The sequence below is a fragment of the Saimiri boliviensis genome, chromosome 20 (genome assembly GCF_048565385.1).
Source record: "Saimiri boliviensis isolate mSaiBol1 chromosome 20, mSaiBol1.pri, whole genome shotgun sequence".
Lineage (NCBI taxonomy): Eukaryota > Metazoa > Chordata > Mammalia > Primates > Cebidae > Saimiri > Saimiri boliviensis.
The window spans coordinates 12,212,878-12,234,687 of NC_133468.1; the positions used below are offsets into that span (position 1 = coordinate 12,212,878).

General features: G+C 52.5%; 1 protein-coding gene across 1 annotated transcript; it reads right to left on the minus strand.

The window, feature by feature from the left end:
* Positions 1-13,373: 13,373 nt before the first annotated feature.
* On the minus strand, positions 13,374-16,281 carry TLX3 (T cell leukemia homeobox 3). Its single transcript, XM_003936158.4, has 3 exons — positions 15,743-16,281; positions 15,136-15,379; positions 13,374-14,132 (listed from the first exon to the last, which is right to left on the minus strand). The coding sequence occupies exons 1-3, from the start codon at positions 16,161-16,163 to the stop codon at positions 13,922-13,924; spliced, it is 876 nt and encodes a 291-aa protein (XP_003936207.1). The 5' UTR covers positions 16,164-16,281; the 3' UTR covers positions 13,374-13,921.
* Between the last annotated feature and the right edge of the window lie 5,529 nt (positions 16,282-21,810).

Here is a 21,810-nt window from a genome sequence, read left to right on the forward strand (position 1 = left end):
CTCGGCCTCCCAAAGTGCGGGGATTACAGGCTTGAGCCACCGCGCCTGGCCATTTTTTTTTTTTTTTTTTTTTTAATGGGGTTTCACCATGATGACCAGGCTGGCCTTGAACTCCTGAGCTCAGGTGATCCACCCACCTCGGCCTCCCAAGTGCTAGGATTACAGGTGTGAGCCACCGGCCACCGGCCTTAAATGTTTTTTTTTGTTTTTTGTTTTTTTTGTTGTTTTTTTTTTTTTGAGATGGAGTTTGACTCTTGTTGCCCAGGCTGGAGTGCAGTGGTGCATTCTCGGCTCACCGCAACCTCCACCTCCCGGGTTCAAGCGATTTTCCTGCCTCAGCCTCCTGAGTAGCTGGGATTACAGGCACCTACCACCACACCTGGCTAAAATTTTGTATTAGTAGAGATAGGTTTTTACCATGCTGGCCAGGCTGGTGTCCTGACGTCAGGTGATCCACCTGCCTCAGCCTCACAAAATTCTGGGATTACAGGCGTGAGCTACTGTGCCCAGCCTGTGTCTGACTTCTTTCACATAGCAGCAAGGCTGTGGGTTCGTCCACATTCACATTGCTTCTCACGTTGGGGCTGCCTTGCAGGGGTCAGTGCACTACGGTTTTCTCACACCTGGATTCAAATCCTGCTCTATGCATGAGCTGTATGTATGTATCAGTATTTCCTTCCTCTTTATGGCTGAATAATATTCCATAATTTGTCCCTTCACCTATTGAAAGACTAAGATTCCTCCTCAGAGGGAACATCTCTGCAGAGCAGGGTGCTCAGACGAGCCTCTTGGGTCCCTCCCAGGGTGGCCCAGGTCTCAGACACCGTGCTGCTTTTTCTAGAAACAGCCTGTGCTGTTTTACCATATATCCTGGAAAATTTCCGTGCAAGAACTGTTGCTGTTTTTGTTTTTTTCTCTTTTAATCAAGGGCTGGATAAATGAGCCATCAGCCCTCAAGTGCCTCATGATATGGGGCTTCTCAAATTGGAGAGAATGTTAGGAAAGTAACTGGTTTGGTCAGTTTTTATTACGTGAGCTAAGAAAGAATCAGCTTACTGTAGAAAGGATTCCTGCTGCTCCTAAGACCTCGCCCCTGGGGGCTGGAAAAAAATGGCAACAGTAATAACCCCTTATACTTGAGCCAGTGTTACATGGGCTTGGTGGCGGGTGAGTTTCTGCAACACAACACAATATATTTATCCAAAGCCAGTATTTCTCCCGTTAACACCGAAATATACTGAAAACTCAAGCTATATTTGTTTTTCCCTTTCAGTCCCTTTTTTTCCTTTGAACTTAAGTCTTTTTTAAAAATTTTATTTGAGACTAAGTTTTGCTCTTGTTGCCCAGGCTGGAGCACAATGGTGTGATCTTGGCTCACTGCAACCTTCACTACCCAGGTTCAAGTGATTCTCCTTCCTCAGCCTCCCGAGTAGCTGGGATTACAGGCATGCACCACCACGCCCAGCTAATTTTCTATATTTTTAGTAGATACGGGGTTTCTCCATGTTGGACAGGCTGGTCTCGAACTCCTGATCTCAGGTGATCCACCTGCCTCAACCTCCCAAAGTGCTGGGATAAGCATGAGCCACTGTGCCCAGCCATTAAGTCTTTCTTTCTTTCTTTTTTTTTAAAGTGCCTACTATGTGCCGGGCACTGAGGACCCCCAGGAGGTGAGAAACAGCCCCTGCTCTTGTGAGCTCATGCCACAGTAGGGAAGCTGGACATACAAAGGAGCAAGGACCGTAAGAGGTGAAAATGTGCCCACCCACATGAAAAGGCAAGCCCCCAGTTGCTGGTCTAGATGTCCCCCTGCAGTCTGGACCCTCATTTGGCTGGCATCATGTGGTCAAAACACTCAGAGGAAGAATGGGGTCACGCGCTCGTCACGTTGGGGCTGCCTTGCACGGGTCAGTGCACTGAGGTTTTCTCATACCTGGGTTCAGATCCTGCTCTATGCATGAGCTGTAAAACCTCAGGCCTGATCTTACTCTTCAGGGCTTTACTTGCTTACTCACAAAGCCAGGCTGATGCTACCTTTCTGCTGTGAAGATTTAAATACTGCAGATGTGTGTAAGCAAATAATGCAAAAGAGATAATAAATACTATGTGTCTCCTTTTCCTGGGTTCACTGCATATAGTTTCCCATGCCTTTTGAATTAATAGCAGCCAGCTTCTCAAGGTCCTGTTCCAATTCAGACAAAAGACCACTGGTACCCCAGAAAATGTCTCCAGAGGGACTCAGGCTGGCCTGCCTTCCTCTTTCTTACTTTGCAGAAAACTTGGCTTTGTTCAAGTTAAAATTAGCATTCCTATCCAGGCCTCAAATTCCCCTCCCCTAGGGTGAACTCTCTATTTAGCTCCAAGCAAACCTCTTTTAAAGGCAGAAGTCCTCCCTCTGGTCTGTGCACCCCAGCAGCCCCTGAAAATCACCCAAATCTGGCCTCCCACAAAAGGCGGCCGTGCTGTGCTCTCCTGACAAATTGAGCCTGAAGCCGTAAAGATCTCTTCCATTAGAACTTTCTAACGGTGTCATAAATCTTTTATTAACATTTGGTATTATACTAATTAAAACTGTTCTCTGTATGTATTATTAATTTCCCTAGCACTTTTTGCTGGGGTGACGTTTTTAGCCAGCTAAGCAGAATGTAGCACAGTAAATAAGAAGAAACTCATTTCCAGACAATTAGCCTTGCAGAAAAATAAGTTGGTTAATGGAAGGCATGATGATTACAAATTTTACCTAAATAAACAGGGTATCTTAATGGTAACTCTTCAAGCTAAGTAAACAGATTGGGGTGGTAATGTCCTAAGCAATACTTAAATGTAACTGTTTAATAAATTGGTAAATTACTCATTTCATCTTAGAACAAAATGGTAATACTGTAGTAATAACCTAGTATATATTCCGTAAATATGAAGCATTATCACTTTAGCTCTGTAGAAATCACCACAGTGATATGTCAGCATTGATCTAAAACTGCAGCATTTTATCTCAAGTTTATTACCCATTTTTGAGAATCGCTGAGATTTTCAGAGCATAATGGCAATAAAAGAAGAATTTAAAAAGCGCTTTAATGTGCATAAGTTAATCAGAGGTATCCTCGGGGGGAAAAGGAAATTTGGTAAAACATGAATTATAAGCATCATTTAAACTTACTTTGGACACTAGAGATAATAAATGGCACCATAATTTAGAAATAGCTTTTAACATCAATGACGGTAAGTACCACTTTACTGTTCATAAGAATTGCAGAGCAATGGTGCTGAGGCCAATTTTATTAGCCATTTTTTTCTTTATAAAAGCAATCCAGCCCTTTCCACAACTGAGGAGACAGGAACAAGAGTTACGTGCTAATATGCAAAATGCATTTAAGTTTTTTGAAATAGAGAATAATAAATTGTGCCGAAAGATAGAGTCTGGAGACAAATGAATGATCATTTAAAAAGAATAAGGCACTCTCAGAGTTTACATATTTGGGAAAACTTGATTAAAAAAAAAGCCAACAAATTGTTCATACATTTTCCCATTTGCTAGAGCATGCCGGTATACTTTCAAATCCAGGAGATGAAACCATAAATCCCGGCCATTGGGAGATGCTGCAACAGGAATATATTTTTGCAAATTGTCGCCACTGACAAATTGTTTTTAAAATACATAAAGGGCAGGTTCAACTTTGTCTTCAGGGCGCCCAAGCAACCTTCTTGCAGGAAGTCTCAGACCCTGACCTCCTCTCACCAAGCACAGAGAGCCTCGCAGCTCAAGTGCAGAGCTCTGACTATGGGTCAGACAGCTGCCTGGACTCCACGAACCACCTACTAAGTGCTCAGTGCTCTGCTGAGCATCATGAGGCCTCAGGAGAAGCTTGTATGGAACCGTGCATGGCTGTGTTGGTAAAACCCAGCTTATGTGGAAGAAACAAATCCAAGAAGTCAGCCTGGACCCTGCTCTTCAGGATTTATTTACTCCCAGGTTCAAGATCTTTGGCTTTCCACTGAATGAATTTTAAGGACAAACCAAAGAATCCACCTTTCTTGATCTTTAAATCTGAGATGCAGTTGAGTGACACAGATGCCCTTCCCTCCTATGCTTTTGCACAGGAACTGTGTAAAAGGCCTGGGGCCTTTGTCCAAGGCAGCTCCTTCTGGAGGCAGTAGGAACCAAGGCAGTCATTCAGGCGGAGGGAGGCCGAGGGAGGAGAGGAAATCAGCAAGGAGAAGTGGCTCCTAGCAATGCAGCCAGAGAACAGACCTTCAAGCCCTCTGCCCACCTCCACCCTGATGTAACACTCTGTGTTCCTCTCGCTTCTGGATACTTCATCAGTGTCTGGTCCCTGTTAGTGACATTTCTTCCCTGAGAGACAACCCAAGGAATATCATTTGCCTCGCCTCCTCATGGGAGAAGCTGCATTTTATGTGAGAACTATCTCTCCCATCACAGTCTCTGCCCCACCTCCAGAGAGCACCCCAGCTTTTGGTTGAAGATTTCGAGGCCAACTTTTGAAATGGATTGAAGCATCCTGAGCTAGTATGTAGATAACTATTGTATTTGGCTGTGTGGCTTTGGGCAAATACACTTTAAAGTTGCTGAGCCTTCAGTTTTCTCATCTGTAAATGGGGCTTCAAAACTGTTTTCTGATGTGATTGTGAGGACTGAGTGAGAAAATACACCTCATGACCCTGAATTCAGTGCTCGACACATAGTGGGCGCCCAGCACTTACTAGGTTTCTTCCCTCTCTACAGCCAAAACACCTGCATTCCATCTTATATTCTGCGTGACATCGATCAGTTACTTCACATCCTCACATCTCAACTTTCTCACCTTCAAGATGGAATATGACTCTCTACAGTTGACCCTTGAACAATGTGGGGGTTAGGAGAACCAATCCCCGCACAGTCAAAAATCCATGTGTAATTTTTGACTCCCCGCAAACGTAAGTACTCATAGTCTAGTGTTGACCGGAAGCCTTACTGACAACAGTCGATGAATACATATTTAGTCTAAGTATTATGTACTATATTTCTATAATAAAGGAAGCTAGACAAAATAAAATACCACTAAAAATCATAAAGAGGAGAAAAACATATTCACTGTACATTAAGTGAAGTGGATCATCATAAAGGTCTTTCTCTTCATCGTCTTCATGCTGGGCAAGCTGAGGAGGAGGAAGTAGACAGGGGGTTGGTCCTGCTGTCTCAGAGGTGGCAGAGGCAGAGGAGAATCTGCATCTACATGGACGTATGCAGTTTAAACCCAGGTGGATTAAAGGCAACTGTATTTCCTAGGCTTACTTTAAGGGTAAATGTGTAAGATGCTTGTATAAATGCTCAGCTCACTGCGTGGCCCACAGTAACGGTTCTAGAATTGCTACTTACTAATAGTACGATTAATTTACGAACAGGTACTGAGCACTTGCAATATACCAAACATCAGCAATCAAAGGAAACTGAAGCCCCAGAAGGCAGCAGAGCCACTGGTTACTCCTACTTAGAATAATCTGGATGTTCAACAATCAATCAACAACCTTTTCTGAATATCTTCTTTTGGGAAGACACGGTACAGACTGAGGCAAATCAGGGCTCTACACTCAGGCATAACTAGGTTTGAATTCCAGCTCTGCTGTTTAAACGTCTGACCGTGATCAAGTTACTCACTACTTGAGTTACTAGGCTTGCTTCCTTCTCTCTGTGAGGAAAACAAGAACAATATTTACCGTATGGAAATTCACCTGCCACTTATAATAACAGCATAGTGCTTACTGTGCATTGGGCTCCAGGCTTAATCTTTCAAACCACCCCATGAGGAAGATCTGTTTTTTGGCACTATCCAGATGAGCACACTGAGGCACAGAAAGGCAAAGTGACTTGTCCAGGACCACATACCTTGTGAGTGGCAAAGCTGAGATTTCAACCCCGGCCTGTTAACGTTTTACATATGTGGTGGGCATTTTGGTGCAGGAGGCAAAACGCATTGATGGCCTGTCGTCTTCCTTCCCCAGGGCTCAAATTCCTCAGGCCCAGCAGCAGTAGACTACACCAGGGCGTCTCACCACCACAGGGGTTCACTAGAGCCTGTTCTTCCACCTGAGCTGGGAGTTGGAGGTGTGGGCGTTGGCATTAGACCCTCCCTGAATCTTTTAGATAAAGCACAACAGCTATCACCTTCCAACCATCTTCAGGAGGCACAAAAGGGAAATAACAAGGGATTCTAATGGTAGCAGCAGCAACATTGTTTAAAAAAAAAAAAAAAAATCCCACGGCTGGGTACAGCGGCTCACTCCTGTAATCCCAGCATTTGGGGAGGCTGAAGCTGGGGATCACTTGAGGTCAGAGTTCGAGATCATCCTGGACAATATGGTGAAACCCTGGCTTTATCAATAATACACAAATTAGCTGGCATGGTGGCAGGCACCTGTTAGTCCAGCTACCTGAGAGGCTGAGGCAGGAGAATTGCTTGAACCTGGGAAGCAGAAGTTGCAGTGAGCTAAGGTCTCTCCACTGAACTCCAGCCTGGGCAAAAGAGTGAGACTCCACCTAAACAAACAAACAAACAAAACAAAACAAACAAAAAACAAAAAACAAAAAACCCAACAAAACAAAGAAACGAAAACCATCCAGGAGTTTCTGATTTATACCTGGTGGTATGTAGGGATGGTAATATTCAACCTGGTCAGAATTCCCTTTGGTGGTTGCATAAAGACCTTGACTTTAATAACAAGGTTTGAGGTGCCTCACTGGAGAAAACCAATGAACTGGATTCAGGTGGCTTCCTTTAAAGTCCTGGCACCAGAGTAGCCTTGGGAATGTGGTGTCACTCCTCAGAGCCTCAGTTTACTCATCTGCAAAATGAAAATTACAATAGTATCTATCTTTTGGGGTCCTTTGAGGATTACATGGGGTCATGCAGGTGTCCTCACTAAACGGTAGCTGCTGGGTGCCTGAAGCCGGGGCTCAAGAAGATACAAGTGGCTAGGGCTCTGAGGGCCTCCCGGAGCTGGGAACTACTAATAAGGGCATGGCACCATCCCTGCCCAGAGGGCCCCTGCCTGCTGCCTCCAACGAACGAGCTAGAAACAGTAGGCATTAATTAATAAACTTCACCCCTGCCTAGCACCCTCTCTTGGCATCTTCCCCAGGGTGGCATTTCCTCTCTGCTCTCCCTTCCCCTTCTCCTTAGTCTCACTTCGTCCTAGTGACAAAATCCCAGTCATGGTGCATGAACAGTGGATGCAAATACGAGGCAGGTTCGCATGCTGGATAATCATCGGCCCCTGAGCCCAACACCAACTTCTCCAGCCTCAGGGCTGACCTCGCCCCCTAGGGCCTGCAGAGGGCTACCTTCCTGGCGGGGGGAGGGTGGGCCGGTTCTGGGTCTTCTCTGGAGTGCCCGCATTCCTCTTGTTGGCTGAGGCTCTGTGGGCTGGGGGAAGAAGTGGATGTTTCCTGGATGGGGGACGAAGGAGGCAAAGGGTGCGCTGCCATCCCAGATTCCCTGCCCTGGAGAGTTTCAGCGCAGCTGAGATAAATCCATCGACCAACGGTGCTTGATAGCAAAGTCAATACATCCCAGGTAGCAGCCAGCACATGGGTTGTGCGAGGTCTGGAGGCTTTTAAAGCTAATCTAGGACTCTCACTCCACTCAAGCATTTGGCTTCTTAAAACCAGGGAGCCTGGGTCAGCACAAATCTTTCTAATAAACCTCAGCCAATGGGACTTTTCCAGGCTGTGATCCCGTGAGAACACTGCCTGGCTCGGGCCCCACAGCCAGCGAGATAGGCAGCCGGGTCCTTAGAGTCCAGAGGTGGTTAAGGCACTTGGGGGTGAACTTGGGTGGGTTGCCTGCCTTCTCTGCTCCTCAACTTCCTACGTAATGGGAACACAGGACTATGCTGGGGAATCAATGGGATGGTGGAAGGTGTAGGAAAAAACCTGCTCAAGTATTCTGTTCACATATTTTTTCTTCTCCCATCCCACCTCTCCACATCGAGTGACAGCATATTAAAGGGGCTAAACAACGAACTCATCAACTGGCAGCAGGTCTCACACATGGACAACATTTGTTTCAACTGGCGTGATGGCCACTGACCTCAGGGAACACCAGGACACTGACAAGTATAGGCAGATGGAGCCAGGCCACGTTTCCCAGATGACTGTACCACTGTCTCTACTACCGGTGACCAGAGGACAATTCATGGCAGTGAAGGACACTGTTCCATTCCTGTCTTTTCCTCCAAAAGAGCACCACCTCTGATTAAACCACCACACTTAATTAGATTTTTATCCAAAAAAATATTTCTAAAATACTTTTGTATTCATAAAAAATTGATAATCAGCTGTACCATATGCCATGGTTTTTGTTTTTTGTTTTTTGTTTTGCTTTATCTGAAAGAGTCTTTAGTGACTAGTTTTACGGTTTCAGAAAACAAGCTGCAGAGAATCGAAATCATTTGATCGGGACCACACAGCGAGGGTCCGCAAAACTGCGCGGAAGACTCAGTGCCACCAGCGGCTGGGTGGCCCGAGGGAAGGCACCGATCACCAAGGCAATTTCTCGAGGACTTTGCCAGTGTCTGAGCCAAGAAAGTGCAAGCCTGGGGCTGGGCGTCACTGAGAGTAGATGCTCTTAACCGAGCAGGTGCTTGGAAATCGGGGGCTCACTTTCGAATTTCGCAGAGGGAAAACCGCCTTCCGTACGGAGAAACTCTCACTACTCCAGAATGCAGGCGCCTGCACCCCACCAGCTGCCCTGCGGCCTTGGTGCACATGGTTACACACGGTTTAGTTGGGCCGAGGCAGAGGTTGGGATTTTGGCAAATGTTCCCAGGAACCTTCAGCCAGGTCGCTACTTAGGCCCGGCGCTGCCAGACGGTTTCTGCGCAAAGTTGGAGGCCACATCCCCCTGCTTCTATCCCGGAGCGTCTAGCTCTGCCGCGGGTAAACAGACCTCGCACCGCTGGCGGCAGCCCTGGCCTTGGCCGTCGAAGTGGCTCAGCCGCATCCTTCGCCAGCAGGTCCGCCAGAGCCTCAGCTCCCAGACGCGCGCCACTCTTCGCAAAGCTGCGGAAGCGGACAGGCGAAGGTTGGGACCTCCGGGTTTCACTGCTGCGCTCGTGGTGGCCGCGGCTAGGTCTCCCCGCTTCGGCACGGAGCCGGCGCTCAAGCCTGGGCGACTAGAAGCGCCGGGCGCCCTTGGAACTCAGAGGCCCAAGCCGAGCGGCAGGCTCCTTCCTCTGTCCCACTGAGACCCCGAGTCTAGGGTCAAGGTGGCTGCAGGCACCCTCTCCACCCTACCGTGAAGCCACCTCTTTACCTTCACTACTCAAAGCTCCTCCACCCAGCACTACAGAGAGCGCTTGGTTTGGGGGCGAGAGCACGGGGCTGCCACCGCCGCACCACCCAGAACTAATATCTGAACTTCTTTGAAGCTTACTTTATTTTTCTTTCTTTTTTTTGAGACAGGGTCTCACTCTGTCGCCCAGGCTGGAGTGCAGTGGTGCGATCACGACTCACTGTAGTCTCGACCTCCTGAGCTCAAGCAATCCTCCCATCTCAGCCTCCCGAGTAGCTGGAACCACAGGTGCGCTCCACCACGTCTCACTAACTCATTTTATTTTGTAGAGACGGGGTCGCTATGTTGCTCAGGCTGGTTTTGAATTCCTGGGCTCAAGCAATCCTCCTGTCTCGGCCTCCCAATGTGTTGAGATTACAGGCGTGAGCCACTGCGCCCTGCCTAGGCTTAGTTTGTCCATCCGCAAATTGGGTAGGGCATCCGAATCTCGCAAGTTCTGTGCGTCGCAAATCAGAGCTCCTTCTCAGGCCCTGGACTGGGAACCGACGACCCGGAACCATTCCCACTAGCGGGAAGGGAACCGCGGGCCCCAGAGTTTGCGGCGTTCTCTCCCGAGGGCTCTGATTCGGTCAGGTCCCAGTGGCGTCCCCCAATCCCAGACCCTACCCGCTGCGCGGCCTCCTAGGGAGAGCTGATCCTGGTCTCACTCCCAGGCCAGCAGCCTCGCCCCTTGCAGACGCCTTAGGCCCAGGCCTCCCCGCCTGCCTGTAGGGCCCCAGGCGCAGCCTCGAAACCAGGGCTCCGGGAGAACCCGCGCTATCAGTCCGCTCGGTCCCCGAAGCTGCCTTGGTCTCCCTGCCCTGCATCTGTAAAATGGGCGCGGCTTTAGAGACGTTGGGACTGAGGCTGGCGTTCCCAGATCTCGCCGAGAGGCCGGCTGCTTCTCGTCCTCCATCCCTTCCTCGGCCGGGCTGGGCGACAACACTCGATCGCCTGCCTCCCAAGCTTTGGCCCAAGGCTGGGAGAGGTTAGCAAAGGAGGCGCCCTCGTGGTGCCCTTCAGGCTACTCCAGATTCCTTCTTCCTTAAGCTCAGCCTCAGGGGAGCCTGCCCCCTCCAGATATTACCGTGTCGGATCCTGCCCAAAGCCCGCATGGTTGGGGGCCGTGGGAGCTGTGTCCCCGACTGAGGACTGGAGTCCTAGGACTTCAGTCCTGCGCAGCCACGGAGGAAACGACGACTTAGCTGCTCGGCACCCCAGGAGGAGAGAGTTAGGCGTCAAACGCCCTTGCGGCGCTGGGCAATCTCTCCCACCGGCTGGGAGCGCCCACACTGCTCTGGGTAGACGTGGGCGAGAGATGGTCGCTACTCGGTCCCATATGAGTGGGCTCAGCCCGGTAACTGGAAAAAAACCCGTAGCCCATTTCTGGCTCGGCAACGCTTGGTGGAAGCAAAGCGCTGGAAGATGCCAAACGCCGCGAAGGCACTGGGTGCGGGAAAGCCAGGCGTCCCCGAGTTCTGCAGCGAGACCAGCTCCCCATCCCCGGCCTGCCTGGACGCCTACCCCAGGCAGGCTTCTCGGCCAGAGACCTTCTGCGAAAAGCTAGGCGCCCGACAGAAAGAAAAAGACAACGTGCCTGTGTCTCCAAAGAGGACCAAAGAATCGAGGGCTACCCGGGCAAAACAACAAAAGTAATTTTGAAAAACAAAAATTCTAGGTCTTATAAGAATGATTCGTTGGGCTGGGCGCGGTGGCTCACGCCTGTAATCCCAGCAGTTTGGGAGACTGAGGCGGGCGGATCACGAGGTCAAGAGACAGACCATCCCGGCCAACATGGTGAAACCCCGTCTCTACTAAAAATACAAAAAACTAGCTGGGTTTGGTGGCACGTGCCTGTAGTCCCAGCAACTCGGGAGGCTGAGGCAGGAGAATCGCTTGAACCCAGCAGGCAGAGGTTGCAGTGAGTCGAGATCACAGCCACTGCACTCCAGCCTGGCAACAAAGCGAGAGACTCCTTCTCAATAAAAGACTCTGGAGACTCTAGGGGAAGGGTGGAAGGGCCGGGGCTAAAAGACTACACATTGGGTACCGTGTACACTGCTCGGGTGGTGGGTGCACCAAAATCTCAGAAATCACCACTAAAGAACTTAGCCATCTAACCAAACACCACCTGTTCCCCCAAAACCCATTGAAATAAAAACAATTAAGAAAAATCCCGCTAGGCCTTATTATGGAGCAACAGAATAAAACAGAGGGGAGCTGGACCACGACACCCGTCTCCCAGGAAGGCGCTTCTCCACCAGCAAAGGCAAGCAAGCGTCCCTCTAGTCCTGAGCCGAAGGACCAACCTTTCCCAACCCGATGACGGCGTTCATCAAAATTTTTAGTGGAGAAAATAAAAGCATTTCAGGGAAACACTCACGGAAGAGACCCGAAGCTCTGAGTCACCCCAGTCCCTCCCCGGGCGTCTTTCTGTCCCCAAAGGCGCAGATCCCAGACTAGCTGGGCTTGGAGGTGGAGGTGAAGGCAGGAGCGCTGGGGGTTCAAGGTGTTTTTCAGGCGCCCTCCCCTTCCTTGGGCCCTGCAGGTGTAGACAGTCCCACAGCCCGCATAGAACGAAGACTTGGAGCACCGGGACCCGTAGGGTGGCGCAGGGCTCTGGCTCTGAGGGAGGCAGTAGGATGAGGCGGGTGGGGGCGCTTGTGGAGTGGAGAGGGCTCTGGGACGCGGCCCGAAAGTGTTTCGCCTTAGGAGCTACTGGGAGCTGGGCCTGGAAGAGGAAGGGAGGGAATCAGGGAGAAAGGAGAGAGAGAGAGAGAGAGAGAGAGAGAGAGAGAGAGAGAGAGAGAGAAGAGAGAGAGAAAGAGAGAGAGAAAGAGAGAGAGACAAAGAGAGAGACATAAAGGCAAATTCGACAGGCAAGAAAGGGAAGACAAAAGAACAAAAAGAGGACAATGGAGAGGAGAGGGACAAAGAAACCCAAAGGGACACAGAGGGCAAGAGTCAGAACTGGGGAGAGAAAGGAGGAGAGGACAGAACAAGAAAAGGCTGAGGGCAATGAAAAGCAACGCAGGACGCACTCAACTGAGAAACATTGTAAAACTGTAAAGAAAAGGAGAAAGACACAGCCGAACAGAGAGACCCAGAGTAACATACAGAGGAGAAAACACGGAACATTGTAGAGAAAGAAACGGAAGCCGGAAAATAAGTTTTTAGAAGACTGAAAGCGAGAATGATAAAAGAGGGGATGAAACAAGAGGAAATGTTCACAGACTTTGTGTGTTCGTCGTGGTTGGTAGGGGTCACACGCTCCCAATCCCGCCAACCTGAAACTTCCACCTCTTGAGCCACGGTGGAGCTGGGTGGACCCGGCCACGCGGCGACCAAACCAGGGCTTAGAGTTTTGAGTTCCAGGAGCCCCGCCCACTTCAGCCCAGTGACACTGCGGGAGCTGTGGTGACGTCACATAACGTCATGCTCCGCCTGGGGTCCCACGCAAACCCGACAAGGAGCAGGACCCCCGGGGTTGTGCGCTGCATTTGCTCCCCAGGCGTTTGGACACCGAGGACTTCCACCCGCTCTATGCGCAAAGCCTGCCCACAGCGCGCCCAGACCAGCCAGAGCCAGGTCCTCTCCGAGGCTCCGGGGAAAAAGAGAGAGGAAAGCGGGTTGCAGGGTGAAGTGGGGCTCCGAGTTCCGGCTTGAGTTCCAAGAAGTTCGAGCCCACCCTGTCTCTCACCCCCCAGGTGGATTTGACCTAGGGGAGCCTAGGTCGGCCCAGGCCCGGCCCTTCACTCCCCAGCCCGCCCCAGCGTTGGCCCTCGGCCTTCCGGCCTGGAGCACCTTTCCCACGCCCAGTCCCCATCCCGCGGGCACCCAGGCTGCGGGCGGCCGGCACCAACTGACCTGCACCGCGCATCCTCCGCCGGGCCCCTGGCCGGGGTTGCAGCCGAGGTGAATGCAGACGAACCTTGCAGAAGTGGACGAGCCCTGCACACCGCCGCTCGGCTTCTACCGCCGTAGGGGTGGGGCGCAGGGCCAGGGGTCGCCGAGCATTATTGGAACCAAAACGAAATAAAAGCGGCGTTAAGTGAAATAGCTAACTTTTTTTTTTATTATTAAATAAAACGACTTAAATAAAAGGAACCGAAAAGAAGAAGAGTGGACCCAGCCTAAACGCAGGGTGCCCCGGGCCCCTGGCACTTGCCCCAGCTGCCGGGTCGGCGGCCCCTCCTCCAGCGGCCCCCGCAGGGGAAGCAGGTGGCCAGTTTCTAAAGAAAAAAGCCAAAACTTTTTATTATTTACACGTTTGGGCAAAAGTACAAAGTATAATACAGGCGCCCGGCCCGGGGGGTGCGGGCGGGGGGCGGAGAAACGTAAGGCGCTTTCTTTGTCAGGCCCGGGCCTGGGGCGGGACGGGGCGCGGAGCGGGGGCTCGGATTGTGCGGCCGCGCGGAGCCCGGGCCCGACTCCCCTCCGCGGCCGACCAGTCAGCGGCCGCGCCCTGGGGCCCACTCGAGCTGGACGGCCCCTTCCCCTCTCGGCCCCGGTTCCCCAGCAGCCCGGCTGGGGGGGTCCGGGGCGCCCCGCTGGGTGGGGGCGGCGTTCCTTGGCGACTGTGCGCGCTGGTGGGCTCACACCAGCGAAGTGACGGCGGAGACCTTGGAACTATCCTCCTCCCAGGGCTGCAGATTCTGCAGCGCAAAGAGCGACGAGTTGTGCAGACAGAGCGGGTCGGGCTGGATGGAGTCGTTGAGGCTCTTTTGGAAGGCGTCGTGTTGCAGCTGCAGCATGAGCCGGCTCGCCTGCTGGCGCTCCGCCTCCCGCTCCTCCGCCGTCTGCCGCCTGCACCGGGGGAGGGAGAAGGACAGCACCGTCAAGCACCCGGCACCACCGGGCCGCCGGCGGTGCCCCGGCCCTCCCGGGAGCGGAGGCCTTCCAGAAGCCTCGAGGCGCAGAGCGCGTCTGCCTCCCAGCCCGCGCTTTACGCCCGAGGCCCTCATATCCAGGGAGCGGGTTGGGATCATTTGTTTTTGTCGTAAGCCAGAGGGTCTCCAGGAGGGGACTCTGCTCGCTGCCCACCTGCACGCCTGGATATTGTGCCTTCACCAACAATAAAGATTGTTCCTTTCGAGAGATAGCAAGGGCAGGGCCTACGTGTAACTGACTTGGCCCTGCGAGCACCGGGGTTGCTGGGGTCTGCGGGTGGGCAGGCTGGCTCTGCACTGCCCGCACGATGCCCGGGGTCAGTTTCATCCAGTTCACCCAAGGCCGGTCTTGAACCCCTTTCCAGACTCGATCGCTTCGCCATTTACGGGTTGAAAACAGATTGGATAAAAACGCGGCTGGAGTGGAGACGGGGAGCTAGAGGGGGATTGTTGAAAATCAGAGAGGGCGGGCTGGAAGAGGAGAAGGAGAGTGCGAGAGGCCCTTGTGTGTGCGTGTGCGTCTCTCTCTCTCTCTCTCTCTCTCTCTCTCTCTCTCTCTGTGTGTGTGTGTGTGTGTGTGTGTGTGTGTGTGTGTTTTGGGGGGTGGTGAGAGGAAATCAAGCGAGCGCAGGAGACGGAACAAAACCCGGGGAAAGAGTTGGAGGGGCTCACGAAAGATGGGGATGGGCTTGGAGGAGAAACCGAGGCGTGGAAGACCAAGATGGAGAGAGAAGCACAGGCCAGCGAAAAGGGTGAAAGGAGGAGGTACAATCTGGGAAGGCGGGGTGGGAGTGTGCCTGGGGGAGGCGTGGGAGGGCGGGGTAGGGGACAGCTTTAAAATGGGGCGAGTGCAAGGCTGCGGTTCGGGGCGGGGCAGGTGAAGGGCAGGTGTAAGGTGGGCTGGGTCAGGCCTCTCTCACCGCCACTTGGTCCTCCGGTTTTGGAACCAGGTCTTGACCTGCGCGTCCGTCATTTTGAGGGACTTGGCGAGCGCCGCCCTCTCGGCCGAGGCCAGATACTTCTGGCGATGGAAGCGCTTTTCCAGCTCGCAGATCTGCACCCGGGAAAAGGACGTGCGCGGCTTCTTACGCTTGGGCGGCGTCCGGTTCTGGTAGGGGTGCCCGATGCGCCGGGTCACGGTGAAGGGCGTGAGTGCGGCCGCCGCTGTGGAGACACACGAGGGTCCCTGAAGCCCAGCCCGACTTGGCCACCGTTCGGGCCCCATGCGGACGCCGTGGCGCCCAGTGGGACACGGAGAGCTCCGCTATTTCGCTGGTCGCGCGCGTTTCCAGCGACACCAAGCCAGTCGGGAGACGCCCTCGCCCCATGTCCCTTCCCCTGGGCACAGGCTTATTTTCCTGGAACTCTCCGATTACCCTCCCCACTACGGCTCCCCGGGGCCCGGGGGTCGAGGCCTCTGCCGCGCTTGGGCCTCTGGAATGATTTCCCGGAGTGGAGCGCACAGGGCGCGGCGCCTCTGGCCCCGAGAGGGCGGAGGCCTGGAGCCTGGTCGCCAGCTCTGCTCACCTGTGAAACGGTCTTTCACGAAGCGGCGGCTGCTCTCCATCCAGGGGAAATTGAGGCCTCCCAGGCTGGAGACCGCGGGCACGGAGGGCATGGCGGGTAGCGCACTTGGCAAAGGCGGCGGCACGGCCCCGGGCAGCGGCCTGTGCGCCGGCACCCGGATCACGCCGGCGGGCGCCAGGCTCAGGTTGACACTGTAAGATCCTGCGTCCTCGAAGGGCGCGCCAAGGCCGGCAAAAGAGGCGGGCAGAGATGGGTATGTGGCGCCCGGACGGCCCCCGGGGGGGCCTCCCAGGTAGCTGGCGCCGTCGGGGCCCCGCGGGGCGGATGCGCTGTCCTGGTCCGGGCTGTTAAGGATCTGGTCGATGCCGAAGCTGATGGGCTCGTGCGGGTGCGGGGTCTGCGCGCTGGCGGGCGCCTCCATCCTGGGCGGGCGGAAGGGCTGGGCTGGGCTGGGCGGGGAGGCGGCTGGGTCCCGGTTACGGCGCGGCCATGGAGCGCCCGGCGCCTCTCGTCGCACTGAAACTTTGCCAAGAGTGCGCGGGCCCGACAGGCTCTGTGTCATCTTTCTTGAACCGAACCTGGAGTTTCCGCTGCTAATTCCTCTCCCGCCGCAGCCATTGGCTGCGATCAACAAGCCTCTCTCCTCTCATTGGCTCCCGGCTTTCAATAAAGGCCTAATTCATGGAAATAGGAGCTTAGGGACTGTTCCAAGGTGACATCATTTTAACAAACGAACAATAGGTCAAATTTATTAGCCAGGATAATGGGCGGCGGATATTAGCGCCCGAACCGCAGCCTCCCAAACCCGAAATCTAACGAAGCTGCAATTAGCAGACGCTCCCCGCTCCTCCCGGCCGGGGCCGCTTCCCAGACAACGCGCTGGGCTGGTAGAGCGCTCCGCTGGTGAAATTGTCTTTTGCTGAGGGGGTTTTCGTTTTCTTCCAATTTTCTTCATCTGAGCAAAAGCCAAACCAAATGAATCCTTTCGGTTACAATGGAGTTGCAACCCTGGAACGACCCGGCGGAATCCGCAGAAGCCCCTTGGACACTACAGCCGCGGAAGCAACGAAAGGGGCGCACTCCCCGGCGCAGGCTTCGCGTTGCCTGCGCGCGGGGAGAGGGGAGCACCATAGCGTTCTCTGCGCTTCGGAGGACGCCGACCCGCGTGGGGAGAATTCGCCCCCGCCTGGGTTTCGGCCGCGGCGTCGCGGCCACTTTGGAGACACTCCCTGGCTCTGGCCAGGCGGACCGAGGCGTGACTCGCAGGTGCCCACGCGTGCCAGCTGCGGCTGGGCTAGGGACGCGGGGTCGCCCGGTGGGGAGCGGGGACCTGGCTCTCGAAATTCGTTGCAGGATGGAGGGGCTGTGGTTGCGCGTGGGAACCCGCTTGCGGCTCGGAGGGTCTAGGAACTTCGGGTTCCCGAATGTCAAGGCGGGGCGGAGGGGGGGCAGCTCCTAGTTAGAGCAAACAACGGGATTTCTTTGGGAAACGCGAGTGGTGAGCCCCTCCCTGCTCCAGTCCAGTCTGGGCGCTGGAACCACTCCCCGTTCTGCTCGCGCCTCAGTGACTGTCTATCCAGGCCCGGGGCGCCGTGGACAGGACCGCACACGGAGTAGTCACCTTCCGCTCCAGCCTTGGGGAGACAAGCAGAATCATTTTCTTCCAGCTAATTCCAAAATCGTTAGGTGCAAACTCTTTGAATGTCGCACTCCTGTCCTGGGCTCTTCCTCCCGCTGCTTGTGGTGCGGACAGTGGTGAGAGCTCGGATGTGCTGTTGGCCAGAAGTGTGTTCAAATTTGGACTGGCCACTTCCTAGCTGAGTGACCTTGAGCAAGTGATTCCATATCTTTAGGGTTCGGTTTTCTTGTTTGCAAAAAGGGAAAGGCGTGCTTGCGGGGTGTTTGTGAGCCGCGAGTGAGATACTGAGGGAGCGCAGAGCATTGGCCCTGGCACGTAGTAGGCACTGGACAGCGTGGCTCACCTCCCACTCCATCCCCCCAGAGTAATGGCTGATGTATTATTCTTATGACTCTTGTTTATTTTGTTTGCAGTTTTCTGTGCAGGGGCTCAGTTGAAGAGAAAGGTGTATTTGCTTACCAGTAGGGTCATTTTCAGAGGACCGGGAAGGTCAGGAAGTGCAGGTTGGGGATTCTTTCTCTCTTCTCCCAATAGGCCTCCAGTCCTGGGTCTGGAGTTAGGTCGCTTGCCCGCTGTGTGACCTTGGGCAAGTTTCTGGCCCTTGCTGAACCGTTGTGGTGGGTGTGGAGAGGGAGGCCAACAGGAAGGGTGAAAGCCGCGAGAGGCCTGGGGTCTGGGTACGCGCTGCCTCACTCCCTTCCTGTGACAAGGACCCTCAGATAGGGTAGATGCCATTGCCCTGGTCCCGGGCTCTCCTGTTTCTAATTCAGGCTCTGCCACTGGCACTGTGGGTGCTGTTGAGTCCCTAACCACCCCTCCTAGGACCTCATTTTCCTTATTTGTAAAGGAAAAAGGGCACTGGCTACCCCCACGGTGGCTGTGAGAACAAAATGAGGTAACATCCGTGGAAGTGCCTCTGAGTAACTCTGGAGGTTATATAATAATAACTTTAATGACAACTATAAAGCTACTGTAGCTGAGAACCTGTACCAGGCAAGGAGGTGGACACTTACTTATTCTTCACAACGACGCTGCGAGGAAAGGGCTGTTAGTGGCTCCAATTTCTAACTGATGAGGGAATTGAGGCGTTGAGGGTTCAAGGAAAGCACAGCTCCCCACTTGGGGGCTGGAGTTGGCACCCCACCAGCTCCACTTCCCTTCTGGCTTCCAGAGTCCTGGACTCAGGGCTGCCCTTGTCACTTCAGACACTGTTAAATCAGGACAACAAGGCCCACCGCACAGAGGTTTGTGATGCGGAATGAAGGTGTGGGTGGCCCAGGGCTACTGTCAGAGTGTGTGCTTGAGAATGGGCTGTGACTCAGGGAATTATTCATCCTCTTTGTGCCTCAGTTTCTTCATCTAGTAAATAAACCTCATGGGATTAAATGAGCCCCTCCAGGTAAAGCCTGGCATGGGTCAGGGCTCTGCCTCATTGCTGGGTTCTGGTTTCCCGACATCCACGGTTCCTCATCATCCAGCCCTGTCACCCAGATGAAGGAGCTTTGGGCCACCAATCATAAGCCTCCTTTCACGTCCAATCCAGATAGAGAGCTGCCTAGCAGTAGCTGGGGTAAACTGGGTCAGATATTAGTCCCTAGGACAGTGGTTCTCAAAGTGTGTTCCCAGAGCAGCAGCAGCAACAGTGTCACTGGAGAATTTGTTAGAGATGCAAATTCTTGGACCCTCGTCAGACCTATGGAATCAGAAACTCTCGGGTAGGACTCGGCAATCTGTGTTTAACAAGCCCTCCAGGTGATTCTGATGCCTGCTCAACTCTGGAAGCCAGTGCCCAGAATATTGTCCATTTCATCCAAGTTTTAAAATTTATTGTTATAACGCTGTGGGAAGATTCTCTCAGAATTTGAAACTCTCATATGAATCTGTTCTAATGCCTTCCACTTCTCATTCCCAGTGTTGCTCATTCCTGCCTTCTCCTGATCATACCTGCCAAAGGTTTGTTATTTTGTTGGTTTTTTAAAAAGCCTTTGATTTCATTATCCCCTCTTAAAATGCTACCTCCTTCATGAATGTTGTGGTTTTAAAAATTACTTAATTTCTTCTTTGAGTTGAAAATTTAATTTGTCAACTTTTCTTTCTTTTTAAATAAACGCATTCAAGGGCATACATTTTCCTCTAAGCACTGTTTTGGCCAGATATGTTCTGATAGTTGGTGTTCCTGAGGCTGTAATTTCTTGCTGCCCTTGTAATTTACCTGCTGTCACTTGAACAGTGAGGCACACACACTGAAAGAGATTAGGAAATGGGAATTGTAAGAACTGGGGACCAGGATTCATGGGGCTAGAGAGACTTTCAGGATGCAGCATATCCTCTCCTCTTCCCCAAGAAGAAGCTGGGAGAAAGGTGTACATCTGGTGGAGGCTTTGCCAAGAGTCATCTAGAAGAGGGTGGGGCTTCAAGGATGACAGGCAAGATGCTGGGATTTCCAGCTGGCGCATGAGCCCAGATGTGGGAGGCCAGGTTCTTCCAGGCTCATTCTGCCACTGATTTCCTGAGTGAGATGAGACTCCATTTCCCTGTTCGTGAAATGGGATAGAGATTGAGTCCGTACTTTAAATGTATTTGGGTCAGCTATCCTATTTGAAACATGGATGGAAATATTGTGGTCTGCTTCCATAGGAAAAGACAAAAACACGTAATTTGGCACACACACCATGTCCCAGGCTGCTGAGCTGCTCTTGGTTCACACACCCTAGTTAGGAGTCCCTAGAGGCCCTTCCAGCTCTTCTGATGGAAGGCTCTAGACATCTGCCCAAATTTATTTGCCCATTCATTTATTTATTCAATGAATATTTACTGGGCACCTACTCACATTTCCTGGACCATACCCCAGCTCAGGGCCTTAGTTTCCCCATCTAACAGTGGGGACAAAGCAGTCTGAGCTCCTCATCACTGCTTGCCCCAGTGGGCAGCACTTGGGGAGGAACCTTCCTGAGGAGGTCTGATCAGTCTCAAGACTGCCAGCCAGTGGAAGGAAAAGGCCTTCAGGTCTCAGCTGTTGCTTGGGACCCCCCATTGCGGGTCATGAGGCTTCAAGGACAGCCGGCTTAGGGAAATGGTCTTTAGTCCAATGGCATGTAGTGGAAAGGGATGAAGCCGGGATTTGAACCAGGACTGTTTAGACTACAAAGCCCACTCTTTCTCTTTTACCTCTCACCCCTATTTGGGAGCAGGTGGTAAAGATTCTAAGTCACAGGACTGAGCAGGGAGGGGAATCAGTGCAGGGTCTGGGTGGAATAAGCCCAAGAGTGGGGGTGAGGGCTGGCCATAGTGGGGCTCACTTTTCTCCCTTACTGGCCTGGGGGTTCCTTTTGGGCAAAATGGTGTTGGTGGCATTTGATCCCATGTCCCAGGGCTGGGCCCAGGGCGTGGAGGACTGGAGGACATTATCAAGAGTTTGTGGTATTAAACTCAATAGCACAAAGCAAGATCAGACAAGGGGATAAGGAAAAGGGGTCTTTGCATGCACTCAGCTCGGCATTCACCTCCCCCAGCCCCGCCCACGACTGGTTCCTTGCGTCCTTTACAACCCAGGCCAGCCCTCACCTCTCTGCCCATCCTCTAGAGCAGCACACTCACCCCGTCATCCCCCTTGGAACTCATCTTATTTATTCTGCTCACTAGCTTTATCTGTGCCAGGTGAATGAATGATTGCAAAAATGATTTCCAAGGTGCCTGGGCTGCGTCAGACCCAGGTCCTGGCAGGGAGGCTGGCAGCAGCCTGAGGAAGCTGGCCCTAGGACTGGGGGTTAGAGGAGAGGGGAGCGGTGAGAGATTCTTTTCTCCATGGGGTGGGGGGTTGGTGGCGGTTATAAAGGGTATGTGAACAGGGACTGTGCAGATGGCAGCGTGTGTGGAGTGGCAGGAATCGGTCAGTGTGTGCAGGCTTGGGAGAGCAAGGGCAGGCAGGGTGGGCAACCGCATGGGGTGGGCTTCTCAGGGACCTCCAGACCTGATCTCGTGCCCTTGTTTCCTTCCCCTACACATCAGCCATTTTTCCCATTTGTGCTCTGGAACTTTCCTTTCTTCCTGACAGATTTCTCTACTAAATTTGACTTCGTTTCAACACTTTTGTTGGGCAAATTACATTAAGATGAATGTTGCAGGTACCCTTTATGGTTTATTTATCGTGATACTGTTTGTATCTCACACTTATAAATAACTTATGTTATAGCTTTTGTTTGTGGAAATGTAACTTACATATTTTATTACGCTTTCTGTAAACCTCAGAAAGAATCTTGTCAAGGAAGCGCTCTTATCAGCAATCCAAAGTATGGGACGTAAAAACCGACACTAACATTATTTTTTAATATGCCAAGGAGGCAGGTTACTCTTGCTGTAGTTTGAAAGGTTTGCTGTCATTGTAAACTTGCACCTCAATAAAACATTTAAAAGTCTCAAGAATAATTTT

Coding starts and splice junctions, on each gene's coding strand:
- TLX3 (XM_003936158.4), bottom strand. CDS start 16,163: ATGGAGGCGCCCGCCAGCGCGCAGACCCCGCACCCGCACGAGCCCATC. Junction 15,380..15,742: donor CGTGAAAGACCGTTTCACAG/GTGAGCAGAGCT, acceptor GTGTCTCCACAG/CGGCGGCCGCACTCACGCCC. Junction 14,133..15,135: donor AACCGGAGGACCAAGTGGCG/GTGAGAGAGGCC, acceptor CCCCCGGTGCAG/GCGGCAGACGGCGGAGGAGC.